Source organism: Brachyistius frenatus, unplaced genomic scaffold (genome assembly GCF_029030835.1).
Source record: "Brachyistius frenatus isolate BFR_SWC_R1_liver_20210118 unplaced genomic scaffold, ASM2903083v1 Contig_128, whole genome shotgun sequence".
NCBI classification, from domain to species: domain Eukaryota; kingdom Metazoa; phylum Chordata; class Actinopteri; family Embiotocidae; genus Brachyistius; species Brachyistius frenatus.
Genome location: NW_027210727.1, coordinates 56,465 through 77,641, shown reverse-complemented (window position 1 = coordinate 77,641; position 21,177 = coordinate 56,465). Strand labels below are relative to the sequence as shown.

The following is a 21,177-nucleotide window of genomic DNA, read 5'->3' as shown; positions in this document are numbered from 1 at the left end:
AAGTGGAAGTAGGTGATTTGAGACACAGTTCAGAGCTTAAATTTCCTTTTATGCCTAAGCCGATGTGTTGTATCGGTGAGTGAGTGAGATGGATTTGGTACTCGGCCGCTCGCGATTGGGTCACTGACGTGTGCATTTACAACAGACATGAGCTCCTGGTAGAGCGCAGGACTGTAGAGGGATAGAAACAGACATCCTTAAGTCGCTGGTTCAAATCCGGCTCGAAGGAGGTGGCTTTTGTGGCTCGTGGTCACACTAAGTACATGTCGGGAGGACAGTTAGTATCAAATTTCTCCTGAAGGTTAGGCAAATGTCACGCATGTCAAAGGCCTCAGTGAATGAGATGAAAGCTGTACAGGACTCGAAAAAAACACTGTGTGCGCCGTTCATTTAAAACCAAACATGTTTCTGTAATCGGACGACAGATTAAATCTCTGGTCATTATTGCCACACTGCTCACACACATACAGCTGAACATATATCAGTAATTCAAATACAGACTCCCCCCCCCAGGCTTTTGTTATCATGACTGCCCGTCTGTCTTTCTCTCTGCTCTCTTCTCTGAACGTCATGTGTGCTCGTCTATTTTTGTGAACATGTAACAGCCCTCGTTCTCTGACATTATACTCTGACTTCTATATTGTGTTACATTTGCTTTTCATCACCTTCAGATACGCCTCAACTCCAGAATAGAAAAGGCTTTATTTTTAGTTTTTATGACCATTCCTTTTATCTATGTCGGCAGCAGGACTGTCTTAATTGCAACTTCTTTAGATGAGGACATGAATGAACTATTGTCACATCAACAACCCCCATATTTATGTTGTACTGTAAACTGGCTGCTCTTTGCTTTGAGATTGTTCCTTACAGGATAAGTGGGTGAGTGACTGAAGCCAGTTACGGTTCTTTTGGGAACACCCTGTGGGGTAATTATGTCATAAATAAAAAGGGCAATGAGGAGGTGATGATGTGATTTAGGTTATGACTGCAGAAAACAGAATAAGCAGCATCCAAACTGAAAGTTTAAAAACTGGATATGTCAGTTGTCTTCAAACAAAAGCCTGATTGTTATTAAAAAAAATATCTGTTCTAAATTTTAGCACTAAAATATTTCATCTTTTAAAATAATCCTTCATGGTTTCCCTCTAATTCCATTTTCTATGAACCAGTGTTGTTTCCAGCATAAAACAAAAGCTTGATACATGTTTTCCTTTATTTCTAATAAAAGTTTAACTTATGTCATTATGTTATTATTATTATTATTATTATGTTGAGTATTATCTATGCCTGATAGCAATTTGATATTTATTTAATTCAGGATCTGGGCTTCGATTGGTTGCAGTGGGGCCTGCAGGTGGTTGGCTGTGAGCCAGTGTGATTGACAGCTCTACCTGGGTGGTAGGAGGCAGTGACAGCTCTGTCGCTGTGGAAACAAACACAGCAAACAGACCAGCCAATCAGGGTTGAGTGAGAGCCCCAGGGATTCATCTAAGACATGCTGAAGATTTCCTCAAGACCAAAACACACATAAACACACACACACACACACACATTCGTGTACGTGCTATACTGCTTTGTTAGATATATGAGTGTATATGTGCTAAAGTTTATTTGTGTGCGTATGTGTGTTGAGTTGATGTGTGTTTTCGCCCCGTGCGGTGTGGTCTTCTTTCGACACCGTCTCTGGCTCGTTGACGTAGTTGTCATGGGAGAGTGCTCGGCGGACCTACACGTGCACGCACGCACACACATGAACACACATCAGGGTACAGGGGTCAGCTTGTATTAAAAGACCAAATAAACCAAGTGTTCACACCACCAACCCACCGCAGACAAGACAAGCAGACAGAGAGCGAGAAAGCGACAGGAGGAAATGTGTGGAGGTGGAGACGGAAATATCTTTTAATTTCTTGGGGGCAGCAGGTCGGATCGCTTTTGTAAGGAGAGTGTTCCTCATTTGACCTTTGACCTTGCTATAGGGACAGTAGTTCACTTTTAAAAGCTCTGCAGTCAAAGCACATTGAAAGATGCAGATGCATTGTTGTGTCTGAGGCTGTCATTCCACGGGCTGCCGTGTCTTCTGGCTGCAGCACTGAGCTGCTATCTGCTCAGCTGTCCTGCTCGTTTGACCGCTCACTGTAAAAGGCATGACCTTGGAGCTGTGTGTGTTTCAGGGGGATTTTGTTGGTGTGTTGCAGTGCTGTTCAACCTGTCTCTGGGAGAATTAGCAGCAACATGTGTAATTGTCCGGTAGATTGTAATTGTAGACGTCTTCTAACATTCGACCGCCTCGCTTCTTTACTTTGTTTTCCCGGTCAGCCATCTTGCCCTCCCCCCGTCTCTCTCTCTCTGTCACTCCCGCTCCTTTGTCTCTTTCTTCTTTCATTTTGCTTGCTTTATCAGATCTCCTTTCAACTCCTCATATTCCTTTCTTTGTTTATTTCCTTCTCTCTCCCTCATTCTCTCTGTTTATGTCTCCTTCTCCCCGGTCCGTCCTTTTCTCTCTCCGTCTCTTTTTCTTCCTCCGCAGCCGTCATAAATCGCTCTCTTGTTGGCTGTTGAAGTGTGAGGAATGGCAGATCTGATGGTTTCTCACAGCTGTTGCAGGCGTTCCCAGGTTCACTTCACCGCACTGCCCTCTGTGGTCCTGGCTTTCAGACCTGAAGGCAAAATATACAAGACATGAATCGGGTTTAGAATATTTGAACTGCTTTGATGTGGGCTTGATTTATCTTGCCAAATAGACCAACATGTGAACACATCTCATCCAACAACAAGGTAAATCAGGCAAAAATGTTGCTTTATTTGGGTCTACTGGGTTTATTAAATATGTTACAATTCTAAATTAAAGGCGATTGTAATATTTATTTACCCTTTTATTATTAAAATATATGTAAATTAGGTACATATGGAACTACTTGGCTTAGCTTAGCATAAAGATTGGAAACTAGGGGAAGCTAGCCATTGTTCATAAGTAACCAGGTCTGCCTACTAGCGCATCTAGAGCCAGTCTACTCGGCTTTAGTTTCCACTACAGATAATAACCCCCCCACAATGCGGTGACTTTACGATAGCAACGCCGCATGAAACTGCTGTGACATCATTTTCAGCACGCCACACCTTGGAATAATGGAGGATATCGTTGGCAACCAAACAGAGGAACGTCAGCACCTCCTAAATTGACCGTGGTGTGTTTGCGGGTTTCCATCAATTGTGTATCCAGTGTTTAAAAAAATTGTGGCCGCTCGTAGGTTGGCTAGTTTGTACAGGATGTCCGGCGTCGTGCACAAAGGGACACAATGATTGTGAGGATTCTCTCTGACCAATCAGTGGTCTGCAGTGTTTTTGTGTCTCTATTTTAGTATTGGCTAAACGGCCGTTATGAAACATCGAGTTTGGATTTTGGACATCGTCATCTTGATAGTTCAGGGCGGTTTGGAGTCAGAAGTGTCCATATTTGTACGATTTGGGGGGAGCGAGCGGGGGATCTCACTGGAAAGCTCACGATACTATGTCCCGCCCACCGATAGTGGAAACCTGACTGCATCACGGTCTGTCAATCAAACGAACACGCCCCCCAAAAACACAGCTTTTTGAGGCTTATTTTTTCGAATTAGTAACGGGATTATTTTCAGATGGACCACCAGAAAACTAATAAGAAGGAGTGACTTTAGTTAGCAAAAATGAAATAACTTAGTATTTCATGACAGAAGATGAGTCTATGGAGCCGGAGGCTTTTTGGATCCAACCACTAGTGGCCCTTGGTGGTATTGCAGCTACAGGCACTTCTGATCCACAACATTTGTTAGACCCAGAAGCTACGTCCACTTTTATATACAGTCTGTGGTCTTATTCTTGAAAGGCACCTTGCCCTGTAAAAAACGTGTTTACGCTGTTCAATCTTCCACAGGGGAAATGGGTTGCAGGTGTTTATTAAAGGAAATAATATTCATCCACATATGCAGCCTCAGCCTGAACTGAGAACATGTCGTCATAAGTTTGATATTTAATTCATGAGCACGGCCTGACTTGCATTATTTCCCGAACTGTAATCACACGCAGGTAAACATGGTCAGTATCAAACTGTAATAAGTGACTTAGTGAAATCTTCTTGCACCTTGTGCCTGCGAGAGTGATAGTTCTGCTGTTGTATGAAGACGCAGTGTCCTGTGTCAGCACAGTCTCGCAGCACATTGCCAAATATCCTTTCACCATTCCCCACCTCTCAGTGGTGCTCCTACCCCCACTGACACACACACACACACGCACACACACACGCACGCACGCACACACACACACACACACACACACACACACACACACACACACACACACACACACACACACACACACACACACACACACACACACACACCATTCCAGGACCAGTTCTCAGAGCACAGTGTGATCTGACGCCCAGCATGTGACCCTCCCAACTCAGCTGGTCGTACAGTGTGTGCAAATCAACCTTTCCAACAAATTCTTCCAAAATGAGTGTGTATTACAAGTAGAAAAAGTGTTCTCGTGTGGCTCTAACCTCGGCTGTTCTGCCCGCCGTCAATCAAACAGGGAGAAGAGAGAGTATCAGATCATTATTATCACCAGCAGGGATAAACAAGTTGCGACCTCTCTCTTTCTCACCCCATCCTTCTTCCCCACTCCCTCCCTCCTCACTTTCACTCCCTCCCTGCTCCCTCACCCTGCCACCCTCCGCCCCCTCTCCCTCCCCCCATCCCCCGTCATCTATCCCTCTCTCTGCTCCTCCCCTCTCTCCTTGCCCCCATCGAGCGAATAGTGATCATGTCTAGCGTTTCATCAGCTCTTTGCACTTCTCTCCTCTATTAAGATTGATGGGCTGCTTGGCTATAAATGAGCACGCTAAGACTTAGACAGGGCCACGGTCAGGCAAGGGCTACGTACACATTAACACACACACACATATACGTACGGACGCTCACATGCACTGTCCCTATTAGCAGCAGAATGTCTGAGGTGGGGCCCAGGAAGGGCATGGAGGCATACACACACAGAAAATATATACATACAGACACACCCACTTACATACATGCAAGCATGACCCTGTCACTCACCTCCTGGGTCGTCTGCAGTGGTTCAGTTTTCTAAAGTGTTACATCTCACACTCAAATCAAAAAACGTTTTTCAGCATTATCCAGAGATAGAGACCAAAATGTCGGCACGGAAACGATTACACATAATCACATTGATCTTTATTATTTCGGTAATCTCTGCTGTCTATAAGGGGTCTATGTAGTTCGGCTCTTCACTGTCTTGTCGTTGTTACAACCACGTCTGGACTGGGTGTAGGCATCCGAGTTGCATCATTTTGTCAAACTGGTGATGTTTTAAGGGCACAAATTAAGGCCCAAAATCAGACAGGAACGTCAATACTTGTGCAGAAAACACCGATTTAATTTTTTTTTTTTTTATATCCGATACCAACGTTTGAAATTTTGGTCTTACAATAATTAATCTATGGTATTTTTAAGAAAAGGTGAGGATTATAGCTTCATCCACCCTCGTGTTTTTCTTATAAAATGGCATTTAAAACTAAAATTTCCATCCACACGAGCACATTGGCAACGATTCAGAACTAATCTCCGTTCATCCTGACAAGCCTGCAAATGCATATTGTTTGATATTTGACAACAAAGTCACAGTATAGAGAAGAATATTTCCTTTTTTGTTGACGTAGTCAGTGGATTTAGCGAGGCATTGATTTACCTCGTGTGTGTGCAGTCAGTTGCTCCAGCACATTGTGGCATACAGTATTTGGTAGAAGTTGACGACAAGATCCTCACTTCGGGCTCTGTACTGGATGGTTTGATGTAAGCTGGTCCCAGGTAGATTGGGGTGTGACGAGTCAGGAAAGGACACGTCATGACTGATGAGACCCAATCAGGAAACGATCAATGTATTCTAAAGTCTCAGTTTTCCCCGGTTCAAACACAGTTTTCAAACTAAACTGGGAAAAAACACAATAAATAATCAACATAATCAAAGATATCACATCGTATTTCAAATGTACTATCCCTATAAAGATAAAATAGTTAAATAGCAGAATGAAGATTGGGGAAATGTTCCAGGATTGAATCTGTAGTCATTTGCATTATTAAAAATGTCAGTATGATTTATCGTGAAGTTTTCATACATTTGGATCAGAACCCTGAAATTCCCGTTTCATTTTGGCTCTCTAGATGAAAATGTACCAAATCATGAACCCTTTTTGTCACAGTGTTTTATGGGATCTATTAATTTTTCAGGGTTCATTTAGCAGCGTCGGGATTTGTCTCGTGATGACATCATCATGACAGTTTGTCCCTGAGTTGTAAAGTTTAAGGTCGCCCTAGGTCACACTCACTCATTTTAACTGAGCTGTGCAGTGATTTAAAAACAAGATCTTATTTGTGCATTTTAGTTTACATTCTTCCTGCTTCTCTTTGGTCCGCTGCTTTACAAATGCTTGTTAATTCAAGTTCTCCAGAAGTTCTCAATGCTTACAACTGTACGCTCAGGCAGCTGTGAATAATTGCCCTGCACTCGGTTATGTGTTGGCCAGAGGTCTCATCAGGGACCGAACCACAGATCACATGGTTAAAGAACTGATAGACATTTATGAGACATTGCAGAGCCTCTCCTTTCTTTTTGGCTGGACACTCAGTCTATCAGACCTTCTTCGTGTCTCACGCAAACATGAAGTGTCACATATTAACTATGCAGTCTACATGAGTGTGAGTGGATTTGGTGTATGCTTATATTACTGCTGAATTTAGAGAGAGCTCATGTCCTCTTTATTGACATCGAAAGATTACAGGAAAATATCATGTCATAATTATTTCTCAACACCCCCCTCATAGATCAGAGTTCATGGGGAGTCTAATAGGGGGGTACTGAGAAACATGTCGAGCAGAGCTGGCCATAAATCAGCTTTGCAGGGGCAGATTTGATGACAAAGATTTAACGGCTGTAAAGGACACCCTGAGCCTCAGATTCTTGCAACTGTCATCAAATACCCACTGGGCCATTAACAGGTCACGCAGGCCTAGCTGAGCTGAGCCTGCAACATCACCAGCTGAAGCCCCCTGGAGCACAGGTGCACTTCCTAGAACAGCAGCAGGGGCTGAAGAGCCTCTTCGCCTCGTTATGTCCTCTCGTCTCTCCCCAGTTAACCTCTGGCTCATTAACGTGAGAAAACACTGCAAAACACAAGCTAAATATGAGACTTGAAACCCTGAATTCTCTGCAGACATCTTTCTCCACAGAAATCCAACCAACTCAACTGTTGACTCTTATTTCAAGATCATTACAAAATCCTGTTTGGGAAACCTTCAGAAGTCCTTTTGTTCTTCAGTGCCTATAACTTCAGACTTTTCCCTTTATTTCACACAAACCGCCATTTGTAATTCTAATATGCTGCTCATCAGATACAAACAAACCTCTCTTTTGCCTCTGAGTTTCTTTGCCAAACCTAATTCTGTGCTCCAGGGAACTTTCTGCCCAACATGACCTCACCTGTGGACTCCCTGGTTCATATGCTCGGTCACGTACGGCAGGCCGCAACTCCCTTAGGAGCACGCTCAACCACGTGGTCATGTTGGCGGCCCGTATGGTAATGCACACTTCAATCACACAGAATGCTAAAACCACATAAGTGGTCTCTATGCAAATACTAACTTCTGTGTTGAGAGCTCAGGGTAGCCATTTCCCTGAGGGAAGAAAGGCAGCGTGTACACGAAAGATATGGTAAATAGGTTTATTCCACTTTCGTCAAGACTCACTGTTTGACTATCATACAGTACATACACAACATTTTCAGGCAAAACAGTTTTCACAGCTAAAAAGGCATTATTTCTTTTGAGTCACGAGTTTTAGCTTATATGTAATCAAATCCACTGATAATTCGGATTGAGGGAACCACATTTATCTGATAGATTTCAATTGCTCATCAATGATGGCACACAAAAAAGTTAGTCATGGAGTCCCACAGGGCTCTATGCTTGGACCCATACTTTTCATGTTTATATTGCTATGCAGTACATAGACACCCAGCTATATTTATCTATGAAGCAAGATGAAACAAATCACTTTAAGCTTGTCTTATAGGCATAAAGGCCTGGAGGAACTGTAATTTTCTCCTTCTAAATCTAGGCAAAACTGAAGTTATTGTATTTGGCCCTAAATACCTTAGTGACTCACTGTCCAACCACACAGTTACTGTGGATAGGATTGCCTTGGCCTCCAGTGCTCCTGTGAGGAACCCTGGGGTTATTTTTCACCCGAAAATGTGCTTTCACTCACATAAGACTAGTCCCCAAGACAGCCTTGTTTCACCTGCACAATCTTGTCAAAATTAGGGACATCCTGTCCTAGAATGATGCTGAAAAACTAGTCCACACATTTGTTACTACTATGCTGGACTGTTGTAATTTCTTATTATCAGGATGTCTCAATAATTCTCTGAAAAGCCTCCACTTAATCCAGAATGATCCTTTTTCTCGTTTATAAGTTTCTCTTCCCTTCCCTTCCCTTCATGATCAAACTCCATCATATCTTAAAGACCTCATAGTTCCCTATATTATCCCATTAGAATACTTACTTGTGGTACCCAGAGTTTCCAAAAGTAGAAGCCTTCAGCTTTTAGGCTCCTTTTGTGGGTCCATCTTCCAGTTTAGGTTAGAGAGACAGACACCCTCTCTACTTTTAAGATTAGACTGAAACTTTTGCTTTTTGATAAAGTTCATTGTTAGGGCTGGCTCAGGTGACCCTGAAACAACTCACCGTGATGTGATCAATTAGGTTCTGAGCTGCCGCCTTTAAGTCTTGAGTCTGGCATTTCATCTTGGCTTTTTGGAGCCGGGAGTGACCATATTTGGATGAGTGGGTGGAGTTGGGGAACAGTGACAGGTGTATGCGACTGAGGACACGAGGACACTATGCCTACTATACCGGAAACCTGGTTGAACCCCAGGCAGGTCAATCAAACCAGGCATCTCTCTTTGAAGCCTAATATCTAATTAATTGTATATTTATTTTCAGAAGGACCACCAGAAAACTGATCAGAAAGAGTGAATTTTGCTAATGACACCATAATTACTTGCAGGAAAAAAAATTTTTAATTAGTATTTCATGAGAGAAGTTGGAGGCAGTACCGTCGTCTTTACAACGAACAGTTATAATCAAAATTTCAGTAACCAAGTCTAGAATCCTCTCTTCTGCTCACACTCTCTCATTCATGTTTCACTTTTATTGTGTATATCTATATTAGTCTGACTGATCTGGCATGAATACACACCTGCATATGCAAACACACTCTAAAATAAGGACTGATATCTCTCAGCTTAGATTCGATGCCTCAGACCTTTGGGGATATTCAATGTCATGATGAGATGCTTTGGAAGCACTGTTAAGTGTGTAGTTATGTGTGGCTGATGTTAACAGTAAATCAAAGTGGTCCACTTTAGATAATACTTGATATTACAAGAAAAGTGGATACATTAAATGTAGTGATTTGTGTTACTGCGCAAGTCGTTGTGATGACACTCAAATACCAGCCGACAAACAAAAAGGCTTTCAGGGGAGGGACCTAATCTGGATCTACTACCATCGGCTTTTGTGAACATGCATGTTAAAATCTATTGTTTATAGCAACATTAATATCAATTGAGAAGTATATTGGAGTTTGGCCCATTTTATTTCTGATTAAAGTAATTCCCACAAATGTCCTGAGATCCTCAAGACTTGCTTCAGCCCTTACCAGTCTTAAACACACACACAAACACACTGCTCCTCCTTCCTCCTCTCTCCTCATCCTCCGGGCAGATAGCGTGACAGATCTGTCACGTCGGCACCTGGTCATACACAAGTGTTAATATCCCCACCTCAGCTGAGAGCCACCGGACCACTGACACCATGCAGGAGAGTGTTTGTGTGAATATACGAGTGTGTATGTCAAGTCATCTCTCCTCTCCAAATCAGAGGTCCTGAAAAGTTTTAGTTTTCAAGGGAAGGAACAAGGAGATGGAGATTTAACCAGCATGAATGTCCATGGTTCTGTCTGCTGTGCATGTGTGTGTGTTTCTGTGTGTGTGGTATGGATGCACCAAGCAGAGTTTCCGTCCCCTGTCACTCAGAAACAACAAGCCAATCATTCCTGGGTTTCTAAAATAAGATCTCCTTCCCCCTTTTCGTCCTCTAACTCTCTCCCCCCCTTCTTCTTCCCCCCTTACATGTGCTCCTCTCGTCAGCACCTCTCACCTTCAGAGTGACAGGAGACAAGTAAGGGGCGAGCTGAGGAGGAAACGGTTGGCACATGTCAGCAAACGTATGAAAGGTGAAAAATCTAGTTTAGAGTAAATCTGCTAGTAACTTTCAAATTAACTAATCCTGCGCTACATTTTGTGCTGCTTATTGAGAGGCATCTTGTGCAACTGAGAATTTTAATTGGAGGTTCACCATAGAAAAAACCCCGCCTGCATCTCAAAAGGGATACGGTTTAATCCCTTTCGGTGTCCTCAGAAACGCCTCTTTACTACGAAGAATTATGATAGTTGTAGTGTACAGTTCTCAACTTGTCAACTTAGGCTGCAAGGTGCAGAAGAAATAGTTTTGTCTTGTTTTCTTGGATACTTTGGTAATTGTGCTTGTTCAGGTGTCAAAATTTCCGTGATGCAAATAATTGAGAAATCTTGATGTGTGCCGTCAGCAGACTGCTATGACTTTGTGTGTGCATGTATGCATTTCTGTGAGTGGGAGGGAAGGGGGGGGGGCAATTCTCAGGGATCTACATGAACTTTGAGACTGTGAGGTCACATGCTGGCTGACAATTCAACCACCTGTTGCCACACACACACACACACACACACACACAAATTTGAACAGGCACACACACACACACACACACACGCACGCACGCACGCGCACGCACGCACGCACACACACACACACACACACACACACACACACACACACACACACACACACACACACACACACACACACACACACATATCCACACCCTCACACCCACATCCACATTCAGCACACGCCCTCTCTCGTGTGACTTGTCACTTTTACAGACTTGTAGGTATTAATTTGCACAAACATTACACAATAAAGTTGATGTAGATCTGTTATTTGAGTGTGTGTGTGTGTGTGTGTGTGTGTGTGTGTGTGTGTGTGTGTGTGTGTGTGTGTGTGTGTGTGTGTGTGTGTGTGTGTGTGTGTGTGTTTGTCTGCGTGTTCTACTTTTTTCTTGTCTTTCTAATTCTCTAGCAACCCAAACCAAGAGTGTTTTATCGCACACGCACAGACACAACAGTTATATACACATAAGTGCAAGTACAAATAAGCATTTTCTTCTCAAGGAAATATTGTATTGTGATTGCTTTCCATATAGAAATGTGTAAATAAATTCTCACACTCACTCACACATACATTGAATGACAGTACAAAACCACGTAAAATCAGTTAAATTAGTAAGATATTGATTACATTCAAACATCATGACATGAATACATAGATTTTATTTGGCTCAAAAAAGGTCATAGAACATGTTAATGTCCTCCCGCCAAAGGGCTTCGCTGATAAGAGTATGTTTGCAAAGAAAAGCTTTTCGGTCGTGTTCAGGGTCGGCCGTCGTGTACCTGACCCAGTCTAAAGAGCAGAAGCAGGTGCATTGGTTTTTTTTTAAGTGCGAAGGGTCACACAGCCATTTATATACACATCTCTCCTCCCGCCCGCCCGCCCGCCCGCCTCCACCCCGCTATATACAAAGTCATGTACCGTTACGTCTGTGTCACACAAAAAAATGTGTACAATGTGTACTTCAGCTTGACGTCCAAACAGCTGCATCAAGTAATCGTCTGTCAAACCAGACGTAGAATATGTAGATCAGTTTGTCAGCCATCACTCTCCCACAGCTTCAACCTCAGCAGTTCAGAGCTGTCTCAGGGATATCTCCTCTGGTCTCTGGTGGCCATGATGTCATCATGTTAATACGTGTCAGGGCCTGGATGTCTGATTAAGTCTGAGTGGTGAAAGGCCCCGCCTGTAGTGCATATTTGGACTTGATCGAGAGCAAAGTTTAAACGTAGTGTTTAGCAGCTCCATCCAAGGTTTGATCATGGAGGCGTTGGAAAATGCTGTGCGAGTGTCACAGTCGCTGCTTCAGGTCGTCCTCCAGGGGTTGAAGTGCTTGTTTTGATTGTACGGGCCAGCCCAGTTTCTGCCCAATCCATATTCAGCTCCGTTTCAGTGAGCGGGTGACATCGTCTGGACTCCTTATCCAAAAACGTTTGTTCCTTTTTCGGCCACTGCAGCTGTACTCGCATGATGTAGAAGTCATGCTCGAAAGATGAGAAATAATCCCTTCACATGTTCTCAGAAGCAACGGCTCGATCTGTCCCTCTTCTCTGTCCACAGTTCAGCATGATGCTTGCTCAGCACATGGATAATTACTTCGTTCAGGGCCAAACGCAACTTACGCCCATTCCAGGGTGTCATTTTGTTTTCGTGACAACCCCAAGTCAAATTCAGCCCATGTGGGCAGTGACCTGTGAGCCCCCACCTCCCGGCTGGCTACCTGCCAGTCCCAAAGTCCGAGAGTCAAACAAGAAGCCCTGTTGTCCTCCACTGAGCATGCCCAGACTATCCGTTAAAGTCCCACTGGGAGACGAGCCAAGGAAGGGACTCTGATGATTGGCAGTGGCAGCGGCGGCCATTTTATCTGGGCTGGCAGCGAGGCGTGGCGAGGGGGGGAATGTGTAACCGTACAGGCTGTAGGGCGGCGAGTGGAGGCGAAGACCGGCGTAGCCCTGCGGGGTGGGGTTAGACAGATAGCCGAGCTGAGAAGCAGGGAGAGGCAGGGAACAGAAGCCTTCGCCGTCATACGCGGACGGACCTCTGTGAGGGGGGAACGGCTCGGGGGGGTTGCTGTAGCGGTGCAGAGGGTGTGTGGGCCGGCTGCAGGTGTAGTCAGGCGGGCTGAGAGGGCAAACCTGGAAAGGAGACGAGCAGGGGGACGTGGAGAGCAGGTGAGGTGATGCTCCGATCCCTCCATGAGCTCCTGGGACTCCTGTAGGATAAGAAAAAGAGAAACGTGAAACCTAAATCCATTTAAATGATGGTTGTTGGTTCAAGTCCTTAAAATGATAGACAAGACGGGATGCATCAGTCCAATGAGGTGGGTTGGTATTGGCCCTGACACTGACTCATACAGTGACTCAGGTATTAGATGGATCCTGTCATATTAAGTACGAAACTTTGACAAAATGATAGTGGGAACATTAAACACTGACCAGAGTGGGCAACAGAATCTGTGTTTAGTACAACGTAATCGCTGACTAAAAATCTTTTGTAGACGTTTTAGGTAACCACAAGGGTTCTCGGCCAAATCTATCCATACCTCTTATTGTAAGATACGATGTGGAAGGCACCAGATCACCAAAGACAAACAGATTGTGTCATTCAGGTTGAATGACTTGTAATACACCCGCCAGTCCAGTTAAGTACACCGTGTCAGTGTCACGGTTTTGCTTTGCCTCAGCGTGAAAAACCCTGTGGTCAGTGTTCGGCACAGAAACTGCTTGGTTTGGGTTATTCAAGGATTTCTTCAAAGATAGTTACGTCGCTTTCTCGCAGAATCCTCCCATCATGGGCTTTTGTACTTCGTCAACTTCTTGTGATGAGCATCTACTTTTTACGTCAAGACTAGGCCAACCGCCACACTGACCGCTATCCTCTCGTGGACTGCCGGGTGTATTACATGCTTTGGTGTGATACTGGGCTGCTTATTCTCACTCTCCAGAAGGCTCCGGTTCGTTAACGCTACCTTGCTTGGCCATTCCAGGGATGTCCTCAAACGTGAGCGTTCGAAGAGATGGACGCCAAAAAGCGTAAGACTCAACCAAGGCCTCCAAACCCATCCTGTAAAACACACACAAAGGCACACGTTAACACACAAACACCGACATTACTGACAAATGATCCCAAAATCATTCGGAGCTCAACTTCCACGTCTGGTCCTTTCTGTAGTCATCAATGCAGCTGCAGCCTCACTCTCTCTCAGCATGCCGCACCAAGTCGTGCATTACGCCAACCACCTGGCGGCCATCTTAGTCGCCTGTGGGGCCTCTCTTGTCGTCTCCATGGAGACCGCAGGTAATGAGGGGCATAAACGCCACGTTGCGATTGGCTGCCGCTTGCTCGGGTGCTTGGAGGTAATTGCTTTCACACGGCTTTTACGGGCGAATCAGGACGAAGGAGCAGGAAGCCGCAGCAACGATTTATGAGGTGGGACTCTCATCCCCCCCCCCCTCCAATCCCACCACCCCCCACCCCCACCCCTCAACCTGAGTCGCCCCGTTCTCCTCTAGGTGGGGCAGAGGGTTGCTGTGGCGGGGTAATGCGAGTGCTCTGTTACCCCTCGTTAGCGTGAGGATAAAAGTCCTCCCCCCCGCGGGGTTGTAGCCACGGTGATAATTTAGACAAGCTGCCCAGAGCGGTTGTGTGTGCTCCAAAGCAGCCTATCAGAGCAGAAGTTTATTTAGCAAACTGCTTAACTCTTCCTGTAATATTTAAGGGGAGTTTTTTTTTTTTTTCTGCCTTCCTGAGTTTAACTTTTATAGGGTCAGCTGTCGAGGTCCCTGGGTTATCCAGTTTGCCGTTCTCTACCTTCCTCCCTCACATTTTCTGTCTCACACATTCCCGCTCCTTCTTCCTTCTCCTGCTCTCCCCTCCTCTCTAATGATTTCTGCGAGGCCTCAGGGGAGTGGCTGTTTGGAGACTGTTGGAGTTTTACTGCCGTGTTGTTTTAATGCTGTGTTTATATATGTTTAGAAATGTGTTTATACAGATTTTCTTCAGGACTCTCTTGACTTTTATTATTTTGCTGTTGATGTTTATGTTCCCGAGGCTGGCTGGAATCTGACGCTCCATTTAGGTTTGCAGCTGAAAGTAAAAAATTTCCTCCCGGGGCATGTGCCCGTAACTGTGCGATTGTAGAAATTAATTTGCCTTTAAAGTTAGCACATTGAAATGAAAATGTATCACCATCTAATCGTAAATAATGTGCCACGTCTTTTCAGTTTAGTCCATTTCTTTCCTGCCCGTTAGAACGGATTTAATGGTAGTCTGTTGCACATTTTCCATTAGAAAAAAATAAATAAAAACGTAGCTTTGCTCCCCATAAAGTCAGACTGAAATAGCGGTGACAAAAACCACAACCAAGCCAGAATATAATGCAGTCATGCATCCCGCACTACCCCTAATGCACGAGATAATGTGAAAATCTCTGTGGTTTAAATGAACTCACCGGTTTCTGCCAGAGTCTCTGAAGCCTTTGGCAAATGGGTTTCTGTCAATTTTCAGCCTTGTAATCTGAAAAGCAAAATACATCTCTAATTAATCAAAAATATTTTTTTGTTATTACAAAGTCCGTGATCACATAATGGAAGATTTTGTACAGCCAAAGTAATTTCTTTCTCTGTAATCTTTCAATCAGGTCTATAAATAAATATATTCAAAGGCACATTTACTTGTAAAACGCACTTGTATGTATCCTTGTGCATGTATGTGAGTTTGCATGTAATGCAGTTCATGTCTATGGAGCTGCTCAGGCTGTGGGTGGTGTTTAAGGCCCAGCTCTGTGACCCGCATCCAAAGGGACTTTTATAGGCATCGCCACCATGTTCTGACTGCAGCCATCATGCGCTGTGGGCCAGCCAACCTCAGCTAACATCCTACTTCAAAGCTCACACTGACTGGTCCACTGCAAAAATCCAGAAAAACCAGAGAGCCTTTTCCTCATTTAAGACTGGCTTTGAAACTGGGAGAGTAAAATCCAGAAAATATGAAGCAATGTACAAGTACTTAAAAAGAAATCAACTAAAGTGAGTAGCAGCGCTGATTCTTAACCAACAGTCTAATAAGCTTATTTTTTTTTTTTTTTAACTGGTTAAATACTCTCTAGGAAAACTGGACAACTTGCACACACATGTAGTCACACTTGGAGAGGAATCTGTCTTTCAAATGCAGACCAGACCAAAATGCCAAACATAAAATTGTCATGATACAGAAATTAAAATAGTTTCTCTTTAATTTTTTTATGCCACTCTGTTGGAAACTCAAAGCTAAAAATGATCACACCGCAGACAATTGACCTGCAGACAATTATTTTAAATCTCTAACAATTATTTTGTAACTACAAACAGCACAAAACAACATTGCTCAGTAAGCTTAAAGGTCAGTCAGTGCAGCAGTGTACGGTGGATAAATGTGGGTTTCTCAGCCACGACGGCTAATTCAGAGCGCCTGGTTCGTCCAGTTGTGTTCATTTTTAAGAGGAAATGTGGTTGTGTGGAGTTCAGCTGTGCTACCTGTTGGTTCTGATACGCTGTGACGGTGGTGAACACAGTCTCGGGGAAGGAGAACGTGCGGGTGCCTTCCCCAGCAGGGATGGCTTTCACCGGGGATAACTCCTCTCCACACTCCTTCCGGATCACGTGGACCCGCGGCTGGTACTTGTGCATGGAGTGCAGAATAATCTGGTTTGAATTACATAACAGAATTGTCATGTTATTCATAGCTATAAAAACAGGAATGTGGGCACAAAAATATACTACATGCACCTGCAAAGATGTGCAAAAATGCACTGTATGCTACATATAGTAATATCACATATCCTCCAATTTAGAGAAAGAACTATGAAGTTTGCAACAAAGTCAGTTTTTTTTTTCTCTGTAACAAACACACTTTTGGCAAATTGTATTTATTACACAATGCCGTATAAAAATGCTGTTGCAGGCTTTTATTGTCTTGTAAATTTGCCTTTTTAATGATTACATTTGCAGTGATTTTTAAATGAGAAAATTGTCACAAAACATATAAAATAAGATTTTACATATACATGGAATTATATAATCATATTACGATGGAGATGAACCCTTAAAGTGGCCTCAGTGAGTCAAGTTGGCTATATGTAACAAAGAACTATTGTGTTGCGGTACGTACATGTCCCTGGTCGTCCAGCTCGTTGTTGGTCAGTTTGAGCTTGTCGAAGCTCACCACCTGACGCATCCACGTCTCCCCTGAGGCCGGGGAGTCCGGGTGGATGTACACTCTGGGGGGCACAGGCGAGTCCGCATTCCCCGCCACCATCCACTTGGAGCTGTGATACACGTACCTTCACAAATCACACACAGAGGATGGTGAGTGAGCACGATGTCTGTTTGAAATTTTAATGCCCACATTTCACTCTGTATAGCCTGTAACATTATGCACAGCAGTGTGGTATTGGGCAGGAAATTTGAGGCCTTTAATGAAAACTGTAATTATTATTCATCTCAGACCTGTAATCTGATTGGCAGATTGCTGATATTTGACTTTTGAAAGCATATACTTTTAAACCAATAGCACAGATCAGACACATTTTATTTCTGGGCTACATTTTAAATGAAAATGTTAAAGCCAAGTCCAAGGGGCAGTTTAATGGTAAAGTAGGCAAAACGCGAAGTTTGAATATTTTACATAATATATTCAGTTGAATATGTCAAAACCGCGTCAATGCATATTATGGGCCTTCAGTAATCACGTTTGGATGAAATAAAAACCTGCAGACTCGTCTTCCTCCGTGGCGCCTGCAGATCTAAACTGCGTGGAAGCACGAACGTCTGGAAATCCACCGTCCGACACGGACTATCTCGTCACACTAACGGGAGTTGCTTGTCCTCCAAGATGTCACTCATCACCCCGCCCCGCCGCTAAAACTGCGTTCGCATAAACGGCCTCTGAAAGTTTCAAATGATAGGCCTACAGTGTGTAGCACGCAAAGACTTGGCCGCGTTGACGCCGTTGCAACGACACGCTGTTTTCTCCTGCGTTATAAACGACGTTTGTTGGTTTGACCTGCTGGGGTGGAGAGGTTAGAGGCATCCAAAAGGCCCTTTCCAAAAGGGACGGCAAAACCGCCGTGACAAAACACCGGTGCCAGGCGCCATTTGTGGAGGGAGAGAACAGGGGTTGCACAATTGAAAAAAATCTTGGGTTGTCCCGGGAACAGCGTATATGGACTCTAAATTAAGACACGTTAGCGAAAATTGCTGTCCTGTCCCCATTTATGGGACATGCGCGTGAGGTTGTAGGGATATGGATATTTACACCACTTATATTTTGACTTCTGTCAAATGAGATTTTTTTTTTTTTTTTTTTTCCTAAAAAAAAAAAAAGGAATCACAGTATGTTACAGTATGTTTTACTATAGGGGAGCGTCTGTGCATTTTACCTGTATCGTTTGTTGTCCACGGGGATTATATCCATGGCGATGTAATACTGCTGATGTGGGTCCAAGCCCGTAATCTTCACACGCATAGCGGGGAACATCCGCCTAACAGGAAACTCAAATAAATCTTCTGCACTGGACTTTCCAACCAAACTACACATACAGTCATTTTAAACCAACAGTACAATAATATAATAATACATAGGCTAATAATAATAATAATCGCTACCATAGTCATACAAATAGATGAATAATAATAATAGCTAAATGAAATTAAAAAAAAAAAAATACAACAGAAAATGCTGTTTAGACTGTGGTTGTTCAGGACCCATTTTTATCATCAATTCTGACAAATCAGTTGATTATAGATATCTGGTTTAAAGCCTTGTTTTAGCTGATATGCCCTGTATGAATCTGTTGATCTAATCCTATATATTTTAGGTTTTTCATTTTATAGAAATTTCCCTTCCACCCCCCCCCCCCAATATAATATTATGTTCTTCCTTCACCAAAGCTTATTTCTGCGTATCTTTTGTCTCACCCCGACCTTTAGACTGTCCATTCACATATAAATTCTTGTCTTACCGTCCAGCCTTCGTGATGATCATCTCCGTGCCAATCTCGTGGAACCTTTTCCACAGGTCTGATCCCTGCAGGTCCACGCGGGACTCCTCTCCGCTCCCGGTCACCGGCGCCGTGCACACAGCTGCAGGCTGCGGGCTCTCCAGCAGCGCGTCCTCGCTCTCCGCTGCACCGGAACGAGGCGAGATTGATACGTATTCTAGCCAAACAACATTCAACTCTGCTGGGTTTTGTTTTGTTTTAGTCTTGTGACTCATAAAAACACTGCAAACAATAAAATAATAACATTACAGCAGGACTAACTTTAATACACATAACTGCAAAGATTATAGCCAGGCCATAAAGTAGCTTGAGTTTTGCATTTGACAGCTCGCCTATATTGTTATTAAGTGCATTGTTGCAAGTATCAGATTGCACTACTGCAAGGATAAAAAAAACAAAAACAACGTGCAGCAAACAAAAAGGTCACAATTTTTCCTTCACAGTACAATCAGGCTACTTAAAGAAGATTAAAAAACAAAAAAAAAACGTAAGCAGCCTCATTTATTATTCTTGAAAACAGCAGCTCGAAATTTGAAATCTTATAGTTATTTGTGTCTCTGAAAATTAAAGTCATTATACACTCATTATTTACTTTAAACAATCAAAAGAAAAATGGCAAAGTTAATACGCATTGCGCACCAGTTTTAGTAACAGGACGTGTGTAATGACTTAAATTATGGTACTTGGGTTTAAATATATTGAAATATGGATGATATGTTTAGGGGGAATCCTAATAGCAGTGTTTATGTGTCTCACCGCTGTTGTTATTTGCGCTATTCAACACAGGCCTCTCCAAGTGGTGGAAATTTATGGACAGTCGACGTGGGACTAACAAGCCAAGATAACCCAGAAACAGCTCCTTCAGCCAAACGCATTTTAGACTCGCAGCAGATTTCAATTTTTTTGGGGGGGCCAGTCGGTTTATGCTTTCTGCAGACCTCTCGGTGTCCTTTCCGTGGCACTTTCCCGGCCTTTATACGCTGCTAATTGGCGTGTTTATGATTGCAACACAACTCATAAAGCCTCTCACATTAGTCACGCTCCCACCACTTATATTTTTTAGACCAGGTCAGTGATATGATATCATATCCCCACAGCGGCTCTGACCAAAGCAAATGTTTGGCTTTAAAATCTGCAGTTTCTTGCGTCTTATTTCAGATTTTTTTTTCTTTTCTTGCCATAAACAGAAGAGAGTAATCCTGTACATAAAATAAATAATAATAATCTGCTTCAGATTAAAAATAGCCTATCAGGAAGTAGCTAAATGCAAGGTTACTTTTGTTTACTTAAAATATAGCAACAGTAACAAGTGACAAATGTGCACGACCTATGGTTGGAATATTGAATAATTTACAGCACCAAATAAGAGTTTGGGGAAAAAAAAAAAACAAAAAAAACATCTTATGAAAGATAATATGTTTAAGACAACATGATCATAATTCAATTTTGCCTTATTTAAAGCGTAATGTTGATCATGTTGCCATCAGAGAGGTATTTCTATGCAGGCACGTAGTTCAGTCAATTGCTAATATTATTACTGCTAATACCTATTATTATTGTAATTACTATTATTTATTGTTCACTTACGGGATCCGTCACTTGCACATTCAGCCTCGCTACCCCGGTCGCTCGTGCACGCTCTGTCGGCCCTCAAGCCCGGGCTCCCAGTTAGATCAGACACATCAGTTCCGTCCTCGTAACCCGGGGACACGGCATCCTCTCCGGCTGTCCTGCGTCGTTTTTCCGCACCGATCAACGCCTCTACCGAGAACGCGTGCGCCTTGACACTGAGCGCACACGGGGACCTCCGCTTCTCTGCCATTTCTCTCCGTCACGATCGTGCAGGGAGCAAGAAAAGTTCAAAACCCAGGCAGTGAAAACAAACGGGAAGAATCCACGGTGACAGCCCCGTGCTCTCGGTACAGGACAGTTTCTACGTCCTCGAGCCGAACAGCGGAGGAAACCTCGGACGAGCTGTAAACGTGTCTCCGTTATCCGTGGGTGCCGTGCGGACTTTTGGAGAGTGTCAACAAGCGAGTTTAGAGGAGAGCCGGAGAGAGGGACCTGTCAATCACACCGCAGAGCAACCAATCACGAGTAATCACAGCCCCCCGGAACTTTCCTCTGGTCCCGCCCGCTGTGGGGGCCGCTCGTGCCGCCTTATGTGGTAAAGGGAGAGCTGGTGAATGAATCATGTCTCCAGGCGCAGGAGCGCGAGGAGCGTCTCTCGGGCACCGCGCGCAATTTTACACACCGGCACG

The 21,177-nt window shown here is 43.7% G+C and overlaps 1 protein-coding gene across 2 annotated transcripts; it reads right to left on the bottom strand.

The window, feature by feature from the left end:
* Nucleotides 1–1,894: 1,894 nt before the first annotated feature.
* Nucleotides 1,895–20,744, bottom strand: tbx18 (T-box transcription factor 18). 2 transcript variants are annotated; one of them, XM_069714197.1, is made up of 9 exons: nt 20,504–20,744; nt 18,878–19,040; nt 18,296–18,397; nt 17,026–17,197; nt 16,392–16,559; nt 15,329–15,393; nt 13,847–13,941; nt 13,014–13,090; nt 1,895–2,660 (listed from the first exon to the last, which is right to left on the bottom strand). In XM_069714197.1, the coding sequence occupies exons 1-9, from the start codon at nt 20,736–20,738 to the stop codon at nt 2,655–2,657; spliced, it is 1,083 nt and encodes a 360-aa protein (XP_069570298.1). In that variant the 5' UTR covers nt 20,739–20,744; the 3' UTR covers nt 1,895–2,654. The 2 variants fall into 2 exon arrangements, with proteins under 2 accessions (XP_069570298.1, XP_069570297.1); XM_069714196.1 differs by lacking the exon at nt 1,895–2,660 and having other exon boundaries at nt 11,779–13,090.
* Nucleotides 20,745–21,177: the final 433 nt, after the last annotated feature.